Genomic DNA, 18294 nt, shown 5'->3' on the forward strand with positions numbered 1-18294 from the left:
TCTTATAATCAAGACCACAAGAGAACACAGTAGTGGTAATTGTTTTACATACCCGGCAAAGACATTCCCAAATCTTCTAGTGTCTACCACCCATCCTTGTTGCCACAATGAAATGGTTAGCTTAGGACAGGGGTCAGGAACCTTTTTGGCTGAGAGAGCCATAAACGCCACATATTTTAAAATGTAATTCCGTGATACAACAACCATACAACGACCCATGTACATTAAGCATTATCCAATAAAAATCTGGTGTTGTCCCGGAAGACAGCTGTGATTGGCTTCAGCCACCCGCAACCATGAACATAAGCGGTAGGAAATGAATGGACTGTATAAATACATGAGAATGTTTTATATTTTTAACGTCATTTTTTTTTTTTTATTAAACATTTGTCTGCGAGCCAGATGCAGCCATCAAAAGAGCCACATCTGGCTCACGAGCCATAGGTTCCTGACCCTTGGCTTAGGATAAGGAAAGAAGCTAAATGAAACTTCCTTTGCTAAAAGTGATAGGGCTAGCTTATTCCCCACTTGTTTTGTTTCAAGTTTTTATATAAATACATATAAAGGATTTCAAAAGGAATGATTATTAGAAAGCATATAAAATGTTACAGAATGCAGGTTTTTCCAGCAAAGGGAGTGGGCTCCTGATCCCTTTCTCTAGAGGTATAAGTCATTTTCAGGACTCCAGGAGGGGAGGAAGAGTTAGAATCAGTGTAGGAATTTTTAATTAAGATATGTAAACATTGTCTCCTAAAGGATCTTAAGGAGGAGGAAGAGGAAGTTTTATCCTCTTTGTTGTCTAGCAAGTAGTAGCCTCAGTCCTTCCAGAGAACTATGATTAGTTACTAAGTAACTTTTGCCCCTTTAATCTCTTTCTCTGTTTTTTTTTTTCTTCTTCTTTTCAGAGAGGAGGGGTAAGGGGGCCTGACGCTTCCTTTTAAAATACTAATGTTAACAATTTTTGCAATTTTTTGGCACCTTATCACACTAGGACCATCAAAGGAGAGGAAAAAACTCCTGTTTTAGTTTTTTTTTTCTTTTTTCTTCCTTTTTAAAATTTTTTGGGTAGTGACGATTTTTTCCCCCTTTGAAAATTAATGAGTACAACTTTGGCATAGAACCTTCCTAACCTTTAGAAAAGTTCCTTCAAACTTTAATTTGCATAAAAATACCCTGGGGATCTGGCTATACAGATCTGATTATCCTCAGAATGCAGTTCTAACCTCTGCTAAGCGATCAGCTGGCTTATACACCAGACTTTCCATCGCCATAGGTATAAACTACCCACCACCTTAAGTCACCTAATTCTCACTTTCAGCATTAAAGATGTGATCCAAGCGTGCTTGTTGTTGTGTTTTACGAAACAAAGTTTTCAGAAAACATCTGGCCTGCTGATTTCCCTCACTTTTGAAGGTGAGAAAAAAACAATTCAGTATTGCATCACCAGCCTCCACACATAGTTGTCCTAAATAGTTTTGGGGACCAAGGTACGCGCCTATGATCACCGGCCAGGTATCCTGTGTCATCGCTCAGAGTAGGCAGGCGGCGGAAGCCCCGGGGATGCCGGGCCACCCTCGGCCGCTGAGGCGATCCCTTTCCAGGAACGCAGGGCCCGCACCCCCTCGCGCGGCCGCCGATTGGTCCGGAGGGCGCAGGGCGTGACGTCAGGCCCCGCCCCGCCGGCCCGCCGGCCCCGCCCCGCGGGGTGGCCTGGCGGTTTGGTCTGGAGCAGCTGAAACCGGTTTGAGCGCAGGCGCTTCCTGCCGCTGGGCGCCGCCGCGGGCCGCTTTGGGCAGCGCTGGTGAAGCGCAGACGGCCGGAGCCCGGCATCCCGGCCCGCGGCACTCGGTCTCGGGCGCGGCGGCGGCGGCGGCTACGGGGACGCGCGGACCCGGCAGGTGAGACGGGCACCCGGGCGGCCCGGACGCTCGGTGCGGGGGCCTGGGCAGCTGCTCACGTGGCAGCCGAGCTGTCAGGACGGCCGGCCGGGCCCGGGACGCGGCGGGGCCGACGGGGGGACAGTGTCGCCAGCCCGGGCCGGGCGCTCCCTGCCGGGGAAGCCGCGGCCTGGACGCTTTCTCCGGCACTTCGGGGGCTGACATCTATCTAGGACGACTTTTATTGTTTGCTGTCACGTTTCCGCGGGGCTGCCGGGCGCTTCGTTCCCCGCTGAGAAACTCGCGAAGTCTTCCCGATAAGCCAGGATGCAGAGGGAGTGAGAGCCCCCCGCGTGGCCGGAGCCCCGGGTCCGGGAACGGGACGCAGCTGAAGTCGGCTGCGCGCCCCCGCGCCCCTCGCCCGCCACCGCGCACCCCATCTGTCCCTGAGTCGCGGTGTTTTGACAACCGCTTATTTGGATGATGTTGCCTAACCTCGTAGTCCAGGACATGCTTAGATGATTAAGTTATTCCGAGAGACCAACGTGTCTCACTGTCCTGGGAAAAGGTTCCGGGAAAAGACATCGGTGCCTTCCATCCAGTGTTAAGACAGCAGCTCTTCTCTCCAAAGCTGTTACTTTTTCCAAAGCGCTTCAGTTTGCCTTGGGTTCAATCAGTTCGATGCTTTATCAGCCCCTCCTCTGACCCCCCACTGCCCGCTTAGAAAGCAGCTCGGCCTGAATTGTAGAGAAGAGTCCTGTCACCTCGAGGCAGCTGTGGAGTCTGACCCAGCGCCAGCACAGGGGAACTGTTGGAACCAAGCGGCTTGTTTGGACCTGATGATGTCTTTTTTATAGTCCTCTTCTGTCACCTTCCCCATTTTGCCCCAGCTCTTACCGACTACTCCTCCCCTAAACGTTTCTCCATCTTGCTCCATGTCTGACAGTTGTGACTTAGCTGAAAAGTAAATACAGGCTATATCTGTCAGCACTTTTTCCAACACCTAATGTTCCAGCTACAAATAACACAAAACAAACAGGTAAAGCTGCACGTGGCCCTATCTGTTCCTGATTTAAGAACTAGGGAGAACCAATATTCTAGACAAAAAGAAGACTTAGAAAGTTGGACTCAGAGAAATAATGACCACAAAAGAATTCTCACAGTGGCAGAGTGAGAAAAATTTTATGTATGAAAAGTAGATGGGTGAAATTTTTGTGTGTAACTTAACCAAGGAAAAATATGTGAGAATATGTAAAAAAAAATAGTATCAAGATAATATGAAGTGGAAAACATTTGGAAAAACTTGACTGCATTGTTTACAAAGTGGTTAAGAAATTTACTTGGCTTAATGAAATCCAGAAATGCTTTCTTAATAAAAGTCCATTCATGTCTACATACATTTGATTAAAATACTGGCACAAAGTAGCCTGGGGTCATAATGACCCTCCACCAGAATGAACAGAAATTAACTCAGGTAAGTGGAGGCATTTCATATATTCCTTTCTTACAGCGGGGTGTGAACCTCAAAGGTGTTGGAGTCTAGGAAAGAGCAGGGAGGGTTGGAAACAGATTTTTCTTTGGAAAAAAATTGGAGAAAACAGTGAGAGATGTTCTTTTTGGCCAGAGAAACATGTTTTAGCTAAAAATATCTATGACTTCAAGTTAGCTCTAAACTAAATGTTCCTGTACCTTGGTTTGCTTAAATCTCCCTTTTGTCCCCTAAGCTGGTAAATTAGTAAGATCATGTATTGTATAGTTGCTTTGAGAAAAAGAGAGTGAAATTTATTTTGCCAGGTAGTGTAAACTCAGAATTTTTTTTTACAGAGACAGAGTCAGAGAGAGGGATAGATAGGGACAGACAGACAGGAACGGAGAGAGATGAGAAGCATCAATCATTAGCTTTTCGTTGCGACACCTTAGTTGTTCATTGATTGCTTTCTCATATGTGCCTTGACCGTGGGGCTACAGCAGAGTAACCCCTTGCTCAAGCCAGCGACCTTGGGTCCAACCTGGTGAGCTTTTGCTCAAACCAAATGAGCCCGTGCTCAAGCTGGCGACCTTGAGGTCTCGAACCTGGGTCCTCTGCATCCCAGTCTGACGCTCTATCCACTGCGCCACCGCCTGGTCAGGCGAAATATTTTTAAGTGTAAATTATAATGTCATGCTTTGCTAATTGCTTGAACCTCTTCTTTTTTGCTTACATCTTTAAAAAGTATTAAAATAGTGTTAAATCCTACTCAGAATCTCAGATGAGAATGCTATGTAATATGTATCTTCAAAAAGGACAAAATGGAGGTTATATTTAAAAACAAAAAGCAAAGCAAACCTGTTTCAGGAAACAACCTGTATGTGAGTTAATAGTTGAGTTGGTTAAATTACATATACAATCAGCTCATCTTGTTTTATGTATATTTGGAAAACAACACACACACATACCCATTCAAGTTGATTTGTTTTGATTTTGGGGGGAGTTGCTTGTTTGGATGAAGAGGAAGTGTCGGGTGTGTAAATTTCACGTTCCACCACAGAACAGTATTTTACTTCCTCACTGCTGTTTTGGTGATAGCTGGGTGCTGCAGTCCTGCACCAGAATTTTGGCCTCTGTCCACGATCCAGTGAACTGCTGCAGCAGCAGCTCCCCCCAGCTTTTGTTTGAATGGTATTAAAGTGGGAGAGTGGGGTGGACATTAAACCAAATTTTAAGACTTTTGGCAGTCCAAGTGGAAGATTATGCTTTGTTGACACTTGGGAACTTTTGTGGGGGTGTGTTTGTGCTTTTATAGCTTTGTGTAGTACATTTACTGCAGCTGTGTCCAGCCAAGTTACTATAGCCATTCTTATAGCAACCTTAAGAATAAAAGGCTCAATTTTAATAATCAATTGATTTCCCTTTTATTAAATTAAATTTAGATAATTTTATCATTTAATGCAGTAAATTTGACAACTGATTACCTAAAATTATACAGGTTTCAGGTGCCCAGTTCTACAACAAATCTATGTACACTGTATTGTGTGTTCACCATGCTAAGTGACCTGATAAAAAAATTTTAAGTGGAAGATTACAGTGCTTCTATGAGCCACTTTAGTTATTAGAAAAGGAAATATTTGTACTCAGAGTTATATATTCAGATTTATATCATGTCATGTTAAAAAAACTATTAAGATATTTGCATAATAGGTTATTTGGAGAGTAGTGGAGGTAGAAAAGGGTGAAGGGGAGGAAAGGGTGATGAGGCGGTGAACACAGTGCAGTTTACAGATGATGCATTATAGAATGGCACCCTTGAAACCTATGTAATTTTATTAGCCAATGTCATCCTAGTAAATTTAATTTTAAAAAGTTTTAACATAACTCAACAGCAAAATCTAATCATAAAAAATAATAGGTTATTTTGTGGGGTCAACAATTGAGGCATTTTTAGATTTAGGAGATTCATTAGCAGTACTAGAAGTGGATGTATGTGCTTTAAATAGATCATGTGTACCCTTAGAGAGTAGATTAAAATATTTTAGAAATGATTTTGATCAAGGACAGATTTTTTTCAAGTGCTGCCGGGTTTTCTAACTGAAATGATAAAGTTGCCAAATAGGGAAGTTGTTATTCAAGTGATGTGAAACCACATTGATGCTCTTGTTTATATATGTATTCAACATTTATATTTTGTAATTGATATAAATGGGATGATACATAGTTTATAGCTAACAATGAGCCTGAAGCCTTGATCCCCACAGCAGCTCTCTGGATAGTATTAGAGATCAGGTTTCTCAGTCTCAGCCCTGGACAGTTAAAGTGATATGTGGAGAGCTATCTTGTGCAGTCCTGGGCTAACATCACCCCCAATTGTGGCAATCAGAAAAATGTCTCCCAATGTTGCCAAATACTCTTGAAGGGCAGAATTGCCTCCAGTGAGAACAGACTGATGGTTGCCAGGTCGGAGGGGGGATCAGAGGCTGGGTGAAAAGGTGAAGGGGTTAAGAAGTACAAATTGGTAGGTACAAAAGAGTCACAGGGAGGTAAAGCACAGCACAGGGAATATATGTAGTTAATAATACTGTAATAACTATGCACAGTGCCAGGCAGGCACTAGAGTTATGGGGGGGGATTATTTCATAAATTATATGAATGTTTAACTATTAAGCAGGCTGTACAGCTGAAATAAATATAACACTGAATGTTAGCTGTAATTGAAAATTAATAAAAATTGATAATAAACTATCTCTTCATTTCATAATTTTTTTTTTTTTTTTTTTTTTTTTTCTCATTTTTTTTTTTTCTGAAGCTGGAAACGGGGAGAGACAGTCAGACAGACTCCCGCATGCGCCCGACCGGGATCCACCCGGCACGCCCACCATGGGGCGACGCTCTGCCCACCAGGGGGCGATGCTCTGCCCATCCTGGGCGTCGCCATATTGCGACCAGAGCCACTCTAGCGCCTGGGGCAGAGGCCACAGAGCCATCCCCAGCGCCCGGGCCATCCTTGCTCCAATGGAGCCTTGGCTGCGGGAGGGGAAGAGAGAGACAGAGAGGAAAGTGCGGCGGAGGGGTGGAGAAGCAAATGGGCGCTTCTCCTGTGTGCCCTGGCCGGGAATCGAACCCGGGTCCTCCGCACGCTAGGCCGACGCTCTACCGCTGAGCCAACCGGCCAGGGCCCTCATAATTTTTTTAACTGCTTCCAGTGAGAACCACTACTATAGATCTATCTACCTTGACTTAGAAGTGTGGTTAACAGTGTTCATTAAATGGCCATTGCACAGTAATGCATGCGTTTGCAGGGAGCCACGGAAGAACAAAAGGGAAATTAAAAAAATGTATAGCTATGAGAGTTTCTTTAGGAGTTTTTTTAAAATATAAAGTAAGGTGTGAAGTAAATGCAAATAAACAATTTAAAATAGTTAATAGAAATGATTTAGAATAACAACATGATTGGAATTTAAAATTTTTTTGATTGATTTTAAGAGAGAGAGAGAGAAATATTGATTTGTTGTTCCACTTATTTATGCTTTCATTGGTTGATTCTCATATATGCCCTGACCGGGGATCGAACCTGTGACCTTAGCATAGCAGGACAGTGCTCTAAACCAACTGAGCTATCCAGTCAACATTGAGCTAAGTCTTTTTATATCCATAGGATTTTTTTTTTCTTTCATCATAACATGGACCTCGTCAGGAAAGGTAGGTTGAGGTCAGAACAGTTGCTTATCAGAAGAGAAAATATGTGACAAGAGAGAGGATCTTGCATCTTTAAAAAAATTGGGGGGAGGCACACTTGTTTTGCAGTTTTTATGGTCCATACATTTCTTACAAAACAGGTTTGTAAAATTATAGGCTCTAAAATGCACTAGGTACTTCCGAAGTAATTCAGTCTCTTCATATAAAGTCTCTGAAATATTTTGCTCACAATTAACATTCATTTTGGTTTTTGTGTAGCTATCTAAAGCTAATATTTTCATATACTCTAAATGATGTCTTCTCTTTTTCTTCCTAGCACAGCATCCTAAAATAAATCCATCAGAATGACACCTTCTCAGGTTACCTTTGAAATAAGAGGAAGTCTATTACCAGGTATTATAAATGAGCATTTTTCTTATCTGGCTTATTTTAAATATGGAGTTGTTATTAGAGTGGGTCTAATTTTTAGGTGAAAATATCTTTATGGCTTGCCCAATGTCACAAATGTGTTTGGAGCATAGAAAACTCAAGGAAAAAACAAACAAAAACCTCATATTTTCCAAGAAAGCTGTGATTTTATTTACTTTTGTGCATGATAAAGATAATTGGGCTATGATTTTTAAGTAGCATGAAAATGAGGGAAATTTTACTAGTGCAAGACATTGGCAAAATATTTGGCTAAAATACCTTTTTTCCCTATGTGTAAGTTTTTATTTTTAGCTTTATAATTTTTTGCTGTCTACTTAAGCAGTGTGAAGTAATTTTGATGTAAGATAGAATGTCAAACAGTATCATCCCTGAGTTATATACTTTCTTGTTTGATATACTCTGGCCACACTGGCCAGTTCCTCAAATCTGGCATTCCTTCTCTAGAACCATTGGGACTTTCTCAAATTATTTCCTCTGCCTAGATCTGTGTGCCCCCTTAACTCTCTTTACCACGGTCTCCCACTTCCAGCTTAAGTGAAGGTTCCTGTGAAATTCAAGGTTCCAGGACTTCAGCATATTTTACAGACTTTTATGGAATTACTTGAGTAATTTTGTTTGTGGATAGATGATAAATTCTATGAAAATGTTACTTTGTTTTGTTCATACTGAATTTCCCACACCTTACACAATGCCTGCCTCATAGCAGGGGTACATATGTGTTCAAATAATGAGTGAATGATTGATTTACTCTATATATCTAGCATTTTTGTTTTATTTTTTTATTTTTTTTATTTTTTTATTTTTTATTTATTTATGTTTGTATTTTTCCGAAGCTGGAAACAGGGAGAGACAGTCAGGGGGCCCACCAGGGGGCGATGCTCTGCCCCTCAGGGGCGTCGGGCAGAGGCCAAGGAGCCATCCCCAGCGCCCGGGCCATCTTTGCTCCAGTGGAGCCTTGGCTGCGGGAGGGGAAGAGAGAGACAGACAGAGAGGAAGGAGGAGGGGGTGGAGAAGCAAATGGGCACTTCTCCTATGTGCCCTGGCTGGGAATCGAACCTGGGTCCCCCGCACGCCAGGCCGACGCTCTACCGCTGAGCCAACCGGCCAGGACCTAGCATTTTTGTTTTAGAAGCTGTTCCTGCAGTTGACAGAGTTGTGTGTCTAAGTGCAAATTTTTAGCCAACATAATTTGGTACATCTCCAAGATTCTACAGATTGAAGGTTGCTAATCAGCTGATAGGTGAAACCCCTTGGGTGGTGAGGTCAGGTGCTCACCTCCTGTCTCGTGTGCAGCCTTCTCTGTGGGAGAAGACTGAATGAAGAACTATATATATCATCCCCTTTTAGGGAATTGTACAAAGGCAGGTTAGCTAGAAGGAGCTGGCCATGTCAGACAAATAGACTGACCACACAGTTAGCCATAGAAGGGTCAGCTTGGCAAGAGGGGACTCATATTCTCAAGGACTAGGGAAGGTAATGGTGGATATGAATGCAGATGAATATGTAGGTGGGAAGGATAGGCCGTAGAGGGACAGGGAGGGGATGTTAAGAAAAACTCCATCTCCTCCAACTCTCTCCCATCACCTTGATTTCCTTGTCAGGGAGGAGGAAGTGTTCTCTGCTGAATGTTGAGAGGGGTGAGGTCAGAGGGATCAGTGAAAAGAATATGTGGGGGTGCTGTTCGCAAATTCCTTTACAGTCTTTATAAATCTTTTATAAATGAAAGCTAATTAAAATAAGAGATCTGTTTAATGTAGTAAAAATTGTTCCCTTTCCTCATAGAGGTCATATTCAAAGGCAACAGAAAAACAGAAACGTAGCAAGAGGGAAACTGGTAAAAATAGGAGCGCTTACAGGAGGAAAGAGTGAACTGACAGATTGCCTAAGTTTTACTTTTTCTATTTGGGGTCTCCATGTTCTTTCCAGAGCAAAGAGTAGCAGCTGTTTTGTGTGGGGCCAACAAATAACTGACTCCGTGAAAAACTTTGAATGAGCCTCTCCTTTCTAACGGAAGTATAATGGGCCAAATCAGTGATTTTCTGGTACTCTGTACTTTAGCTAGGAGCCACAGTATGTGCTGTGATATGCATAGCAACATATACAATCTTGGGAATGAATATTTGTGCCTTGTGTTTAGCAACAGTGTTTATCCTTTAAAAAAATCAGAGAAGGTATGCTAACCTAAATTAATTGTAAAAACTCTGGTTACTTTAAAGAATTAAAGTATTTGAAATATTTTGGCATAAAATCTTCATATACAGTTGCCCTGTGCATTATACACATGTATTTAGAACTCTGAAAACTTGTAAATGACTTTCCTACATACAGTTTTAGTTAAGTTTTATAGCCCATGCTTACAAAATGCTCATGCAGGGGGCTAAACCAACTAGCTGTAATTCTAGTCTTAACCAGAGTAGTGCCTAAAGCTGAAACCAGGCTACTCTCAGAATGTGAAGGAATTGGTCTTGAACTTTATCGTTTGAGCTCAGTTCATTATCTTTTTCTTTATGAATTTTAATTATATTAATTCAGAATATGTTGATATAAAGTGAAAGACTTATGCATGTTTATATCTAGGAAGGTGTAGGCTTTTGCTAAATATATGCAATTTAGCAAATATAGATGATAGCTGTATGTTGGTTTGTCTTACTGATGAGAAGTGTTCTGATGAAACAATAGTCATTTTTTTAAAGGCGTATTAGGTATTTCAGTGTTTTTTGAGGATTTTTATTGTTGTTACATTTCTCTTTTCCCATTGATTTTTTTTTTTTTTTTTTTTCATTTTTCCAAAGCTGGAAACGGGGAGGCAGTCAGACTTCTGCATGCGCCCGACCGGGATCCACCCGGCATGCCCACCAGGGGGCGATGTTCTGCCCCTCTGGGGAGTCGCTCTGCTGCATCCAGAGCCATTCTAGCACCTGAGGCAGAGGCCACAGAGCCATCCCCAGCGCCCGGGCCATCCCCGCTCCAGTGGAGCCTTGGCTGTGGCTGCGGGAGGGGAAGAGAGAGACAGAGAGGAAGGAGAGGGGGAGGGGTGGAGAAGCAGATGGGTGCTTCTCCTGTGTGCCCTGGCCGGGAATCGAACCCGGGACTCCTGCACTCCAGGCCGACGCTCTACCGCTGAGCCAACCGGCCAGGGCCAGTAATTTTCTTGATCTTCTCTTTGTTAATAGCTACTGTTTGAGCTCCTGAAATATATCAATTTTATTTTTTTAGAATACTTATATGCATTTAGTGATTTTCCCCTTTAAATTGGAAGCTGCCTTGAGCAGAGACAATGGTTTGATCATTTTGTCTTCTTGGTGCTTATTATTGGCTCAATAAGTATTTGAATGAGTGAAGAAAACACCATTCCTCTACATCGTTTTTTGTCTCTGGCTTTTGTTCTGTAGAAGTGGGTCAGCGTAATAACACAGGTGTTAGTGTGGTACCCTCGGTCCAAACCCTTGTTTCCAGTGAGGATCCTCAATCTCCACTAAGGGGACTTCGCATCTGGTTGAACTAATTCAGCTGGCTGGTCTTTTCTTGCTCTCTAAAATTAAATGTGAAACTTTTCTATTTATGCCGTTGTCACTCGTGTTTCTTTAGGAGAAGTTTTTGCAGTATGCGGAAGCTGTGATGCCTTGGGAAACTGGAATCCTCAAAATGCTGTGGCTTTTCTTCCAGAGAATGAGACAGGAGAAAGGTAAGCATGGGAATGTCAGCTTACAGAATCATTGTGACATGCAGATTATAAATTTAGGGGCTTCTGAGATAGCTTGGTATAAAGTGTGAAGTAGCTTTAAGAGTTTGTTGTGAGGAAAAGTTCATCTGTTCTACAGTTCTGTACCTCTCAAACAACCATTTTCTTTTTATTTTTATTTTTTCAAATAACCATTTTCAATTTTTAGTTGGTTCTTCTGGTAGTTACTACCACATTTCTAAATAATAGGCTTATGTTGGTTTTTTTTTTTAAAAGAACCCTTTTAGGCAGTATCTTTTGGTTTCCAGTACATGTTCTTGATAAAAATCTAATTTTTGCTTTAGCCTATATAATTTTTTCAGATGTTTGTATAGTATTAACTAAAAGTAACAGAATGGACACATACTTATTTAGATATCTTAGCTAATATAACAAAATGAGTTCACTGTGCACATGAAATAACCACATTAAAGCCTGACCTATAGTGGCGCAGTGGATAAAGCGTCGACCAGGAAATGCTGAGGTCACCGGTTCGAAACCCTGGGCTTGCCTGGTCAAGGCACATATGGGAGTTGATGCTTCCAGCTCCTCCCCCTTCTCTCTCTCTGTCTCTCCCTCTCCATTCTAAAATGAATTAAAAAGAAAAAAGAAAAAAGAAATAACCACATTAAACTAAGCTTGGGTGTACTGATGCATTGGGCTGGAGAAAGGTAGGTCTGGGTGCTGATTTCATTCAGTTTTGCAGTTAACTGGGATCTTGGGCAGAGCTCATATAACTAGGCCTATGTTACCTCATCTGCACAGATAGGGTAGACTCAGCAAATGTCAGCGAAGGTGGTACTTCTCCACTTGGGGATACTTAGAAGTGTTACAGGTTGTCACGATGTATGTGTGTGTAAGGGTAGTGAGGAGAGATGAGGAGATTCTAAATAGAATATAAATACATGTAATCCACCTAAGAAGAAATGCCATCTTTGCTGGTTATGAGACTCAAATTCTGCCTGCCCAGGTGGTGGTGCAGTGTATAGAGTATTGACCTGGGATGCTGAGGACCCAGGTTCAAAACACCAATGTCGGGGTCACTGGTTTAAGCATGGAATCATAGACATAACCCCATGGTCACTGGCTTGAGCCCAAAGGTTGCTGGCTTGAAGCCCACGGTCGCTGGCTTGAGCAAGGGGTCAGTGGCTCAGCTGGTTCAGCAATCAGTGAATAACTAAAGTGCCACAACGACGAGTTGAGGCTTCTCATCTCTCTCCCTTTCTGTCTGTCCCTCTCTCTGTCTCTTAAAAGAAACAAATGAAACTCAAAATTTGTTTTCATGTGGAGCAATGCTACTAAAAATGTGGCCTATGGACCAGTGCTAGACAAAACCCATTTATTAAATCAGTGCATGATGTAAGAAATACAGAAACATTGAGAGCAAGGATTTAGAAATGTTTATCACAGTTTGACATGTAGGGCATCCATGCATGTCATCATGGACTCATTTTGTTGAACTGGGTACGTCGACCAGACATTCAGTTGCAAGACAGATTGGATAAAACAAATGAACAAACAAAAACTGGGCCTTCAGAGCATATAATTTGAGAAGCACCGATGACAAAGCAAAAGAAAATAACAAGGAAACGAAAATAATACCATAATGTAAGCTAAAAAAAACCCCACCCTTTTTGCTATTTGTTATTAGTGTGGCAATTTTCTCAGCCACAAGTCAAGTTCTATTGACAGATCATATTAGAATCACAGAGTAATGAAATGTTTATTCCTTTCAAGTGGCTATTTTTTCCTCCATTTTCGGATCAGCCACTCCTGTGAAGTGAAACCCCATATCTTTCTAAACTTGTTCCCAAAACACTTCTCTGCTCTGAACTTTTGGGCTGCCCTGTCACCTGTCTTAAGTCTATTTTGTCCAGCCTCATCAAAACCATGTGGACAGAATGAGGTAACGAGCTGCCATTTTCACATTGTGACATACACTGAAATGTAATGGATTCATATATGGCAGATCAACAGTGCTTCACAAGCAGGAAGGAAGTAGATGATACAAGAAGATGACACAAGCTGATACAAAAGGCAAGCATGTGTCACCTTTGGACACCAGCTTTATGTTTTAGGGTTGAGTTTCTTTGGGATTTCGGTCTGCATCTAAGTCCTCTGTACCCGTTCTTCACAAAGTCTCGTAAGCCTTTCCATCCCCACAAGCCTTTGTGGTAACAAGAGCTCTGTTGTATTTTTTTTTCTACTAACAGTTAATTTGAAGGTCTTGGTATTGTTTACTAGTAATGCAGAAAATGTAGGTCACTTGTGATTTTACTTGCTCTGCTTGTAGATTTTGGGGAAGGACATGAGGACAATTCAAAATCTGCCAGGAGCTCTAACCTCACTGCTCCTCCTTCCTGGATTATCTTGAGTTTCATCAGGTTCTGTTCATTCTTGACATCACTGAGCAGTTCTGGCTCATCTTTAACTTGGGTACATTTGCGTAGAGAACTGGAATAGAAAGACTCTTTGCTTGCTCTTTCCATCTCTTCTCTTCATTTCGTTGTTCTTAACCAAGAGTGCACATTAGAATCGCTTTTAGGGGTTTTTAAATATACATCCCTAGAGTTTACTCCTGGAGGTTGAGAAATAGTGCATTAGAGAGGGACCCCAGTACATTTTCCAAAGCTTTCCACTAATTCTAATGTACACATCTGGGGCTCATTTCATACTCTAGCTTACTATTTTATAAATGAAATAGTACTGGGAATTTTTTGTATGTTTGTTTTTTGGTAGCAGTGATGGGAAATACATTTCACCGTATAGTTGGTAGAGTTTGCCTAGAGTCCTGTGTTGAAAATGATTCTGAGGCCTATCATGGAAACATCATAACGGGCACAAATGCCAAGCATTTGCTATCCTTGTTTTATAGTAGTGATTCTCAACCGATGATACATATCCAGTGCCCTGTGGAGTTTTATGAAATGCCTCATGATCAGGCTCCACCCAGACCTATGAAATCAGAGTCTTCCAGGGTATATGTATTCTGTTACTACCATGTTATTCTGATTGCTGAAGGTAGGACCATGGCTGACAGCTGGTTGTGGTTATTTCTTAGGAACCACACAGTTAAGTCAGAGTGAGGATAAGATAATGCCCTAAAGCCTGGCAGAGCCAGGTGGGGAGCAGTGCAAGCCATCTGGTGTTGTGGAAGAACATTTGGAGCTGCCATTTATTCACTGAACTGTTCATGAAGAATTAATGTTTGGGTCCTGGTCTGTAACAGTGGCTCTCAAACTTAAGTGTTTGTCATCAGAGTCACCTGCTAAATTACAGATTGTTGGACCCCACCCTCAGAGTTTTTAATTAGGTTTAGGTCTAGGTGTGGCCTGAGAATTTGCATTTCTAACCAGCTCCTCCCAGGTGGTACTGATGGTCCTGGGACCACACTTTGGATAATGCTAGTCTATGATTTGAAGCTAAAAATCAGTTCTAATCATGAATTGTAGTGCATTTTTTACTTTGAGTCAAAGTTTTAGAATAGTATAGGTCAGAGGAAGACATTGAGTTGAGACAAATGAGATACAGATACTGATTGCTTGGCTAAGGAAATAGCCCAAGGCTAGGCAGGACAGTTAGAACAAGGGACACTTGGGAACAGGAGTGATTTACTGGCTTTGCCCTAGAGCCTCTTAGCAGCCATGCAACATCTTTAGCTAAGTAGAAAGTCTGACTCTCGCTCCCATCTCTGTACAACTTGCGTATTCTGCTGGGAATACTTCTGGCTCTTGGTATGGCTGGTTCCTTCCATTATTTACCATTTTGTCTGAGCTCAGACAGTTCTTCTTCATTGAGATCTCCCATCCAAAAGCTCCTCCAAAACTTCCTGTCACATCAGAAAGGTTAGATAGCCCTTACTATGTATGGTGGTCAGCTGTTTGTTTCTCTACCCACACAAGGAAGCAATCTCCTTGAAGATGGGCTCTTTCTGCCTTATTCATCAGTATGTTCCCAGGACCTGGTACAGATTAGACTGAAAGTAAAATTTTGTGTAGGAACAGATAAGTGGTATGGGTCACAGACCTTATTTGAGGGGTTTTATGAATTATGATGTCTCTTTGCATTTTAGTTTGATATTGATGCTGCTGCTTTAATTTTTTTACCCTCACAGTATGTTATGGAAAGCAACTGTTGTACTCAGTAGAGGAGTATCACTTCAGTATCGCTACTTCAAAGGGTGCTTCTTAGAACCAAAGGTATGTTTTCTTCATCTAGTTTCCAGTTTCTTTAGCAGACTGATTTCTTTCAAAAGTAACCAATTTGTTTGGATACATTAAAAGTAAAATGAGTTTGTTTTGATCAAATAAGGAAACTAGAACTTTAGATTAATAACATTTTAGTACCAAAAGGCAAGGAAGTAACCACTTCAGAGGTAGAATGGAATTTTTAAAAGACTAATAGTAAGTATGTTGCAATATTGTCATGAAATAGGTTTTAATGGTAAATAAATGTCCTTGATAGGTAGGTATGCATTTTCTGGAACTTTTGTAAAGTACTAGTAACCAGTTGCAAGGGTTTTTCTTTTTGTTTTTTAATCCTTATGTTGTATAAGTACATTTAGAGGAGTATGTAACCAGCTTTCAGTGAGTAATTATTTTAAAAAAAATTTTTTATAGCAGCCATCTTTCAGCGGCTGCATTGTTAAACTTCTGTCAAAACTGAAGTCGTTTCTTTTAGATTTTCTCAACAGTGGTGTTGCTAGACCAGGATCTTTCCTGAAGGCCTTTGGAGTATCTGTTAAATCTAATCTGCTTGCTCACAGTGCTTTATTACTTTGGGATTGTTTTCATAGAAGAAAAAAGTTGATTCTTTTCCTCTTATTTTAAAGATACTTACTTGCTGAAAGGATTCTTTTCCTTCAGAGTTTTATCTTGGAACACAGTTGGGCTGCATGTGAACAAGGGCTTAGGCAGGACACTAAGAAGCAAAGCATGGATAGAACTTTTAAAAAATTTTCTTTCCCGTTTGGGTCATGAATACTTGTTACACGTGAAAAATGCAAGCAGCCACTGTTAGTTATTTTCTTAGCCACCATTATAAAACAGAAAAAACTGACAAACCCACTTCAGCTGTCTTTTGCACCTATTACGTTTCTTATTCTGAGAATATATTGTAAATACTCAGTAATTAAACTTAAATTACATTATGGTTGATAATTGTGTTGGCTTATCTTGACAAGAGTCTCACTTTATGACTTAAGAAAAGATCATTTCTTTAGTGTAAGGGGTATGCATCATGACATAGTTCTTCAGTGTAAATTGAACAATTGTGCATGAATACATAGGTTGTATGTAGCATTCATGGCATTGAAAGCTTACTTATGGATCCTGATATGTGAAATTTGTAATATGTGAAATCAACTATATTTTACTTAAAGGGATGTTTGGACAAGAAAAATCATAATGAGTCCTTTGGGCACAGTTTTCTAAAGTAAGACTATTGTCAACAGGTTAAATTAAGCCAACCTATAGTATTTCCCCTCTTAATTAAAAATGTAACCAAAAGCAGCAAATCAGTACAAAAGGCCATTTTGAAAAAATTGGCAAGAAGTCTGCTTACAGTAAGAAAACAAGTTTTTCCCCCTTGTAATACTTGCAAAAGTTTACAGTATGTGTTGGTGAGTGTGTTTCTTTAAGTAGGTGCTCTGTATCGTGTACACATGTACCGTGTGATGCAGGGGCTGCTATGGTAAGTATGTTTTTCATGGAATAGAGTAAATAGCTACATAAAATCCCAAGCATATGGCTGGAAGTGTTCTTTCCTTCATATGCCAGCTTAAAGTGACACTTTTTTTTTGTAAGTTGGTGGCGCTTTTTAAATGAAACTTAATTTTTAATAGAAATGGTTATGAAACTTTGTCTTAATTGTGCATTGTCAAATGATAGAACTAATATACAAAGAATCTTAAATCATGAAATGATACAAATTGTTGGAATATATATTTTATGAATATAAAGAATAATAGAGAAGCAAAGTAATTATGAAAACAGTGAAAAGCTGAAATAGGTAATAAGATGAATTTTACTGGATCAAATTTTTAGGAGGTAGTCTACCCAAGTAGTTGTAGAGCCTAAGCTAAAAGTCTTGTGGTCTTGTCACTGACCTTCAGACTTCAGCTTCCTCATCTTTAAAATGAAAAGTTTGAACTATAAATTTCATAGGTCCGTTCCATTGCTAAAAATTTACTGTAAGTAATGTAAAATATTACCATTCATATTCTCTTTTATATTTTGCTCTTTCTGGCATATTTCTTTTAGGTTAGAAGTCGAGTCTTGATGTACTTTTTCTCTTAATTTTTCATAGCTACATATTCTCTTACACTTTGTAGAATTAGAATAAGGTGCTAATATGTTGAATATTAAAATAATTTTACAGGTGATAAATCAAAATATGAATTTATATAAACATAGAAAACAGAGGTGTAGTCTATATTCCTGGAATGAAAACATTGGTGTGAGCCTATAGATAGTCCATTAATTTCACATCTTTACCAATGTAGTTTTTGAGTTAATATGCAATTTAAACATTTGTTTAATCCATGTCCACTCCTCTGTAATTATGGCTAGAATTAGGGTAGCTACATCATACTGAAATGTTAGCCAATTTTTAATTATGTTGTCTTTGAAATATTTTCTTCATCTTGGTGTAAGTAGCTCTTTATTTTTCAGTAATGTATGTTTCTAATTTTTATAGATGTTAACATTCATTGATAATTAGATTCATTACAAACTTTTACTTTATTCTTAATCTCCCTTGATTTCCATTTAAATCTTTTAACAAAAGACTCAGCCATCTGTGATAAGCAGATAATGGTTTATTTTTAGAATAGCCCAAGGGTGTCATTCTGTACAGAGGTTTCTTAATATAATAAAATTCTTCTAAAGACTACATTCCCATAGCTGTTGACTTTGCATTTGAGCCATCTCATAAATCTCTGTCCACCTAGCTTTCTTTGTTTTACTCATTCCTTGGCAACCATTTTTCTTAATGGTCTTATTAAAAACAGTGATTTTTAGATAACTATGGTCTGGCCTTGGACAGCATAGATAAAAATTTTTCAGAGACCCTTTCACATGCATATTTTTTCCAAAATT

General features: G+C 40.3%; 1 protein-coding gene across 3 annotated transcripts in view; it reads left to right on the forward strand.

The window, feature by feature from the left end:
• Positions 1-1727: 1727 nt before the first annotated feature.
• GPCPD1 (glycerophosphocholine phosphodiesterase 1) overlaps positions 1728-18294 on the forward strand; it is a 53449-nt gene continuing 36882 nt past the window's right edge. For 2 of the 3 annotated variants that reach the window (XR_010751741.1, XM_066387234.1), the window contains exons 1-4: positions 1728-1898; positions 7364-7440; positions 11065-11161; positions 15312-15396. Coding sequence is in view for 2 of the 3 variants with exons in the window: in XM_066387234.1 (XP_066243331.1) it covers positions 7392-7440; positions 11065-11161; positions 15312-15396 (231 nt within the window). In the remaining variant the exon portion in view is untranslated. The remainder of the gene's footprint in view (positions 1899-7363; positions 7441-11064; positions 11162-15311; positions 15397-18294) is intronic. The other variant, XM_066387235.1, reaches the window with a different exon arrangement.

This window comes from Saccopteryx leptura, chromosome 5 (genome assembly GCF_036850995.1).
Source record: "Saccopteryx leptura isolate mSacLep1 chromosome 5, mSacLep1_pri_phased_curated, whole genome shotgun sequence".
NCBI lineage: Eukaryota > Metazoa > Chordata > Mammalia > Chiroptera > Emballonuridae > Saccopteryx > Saccopteryx leptura.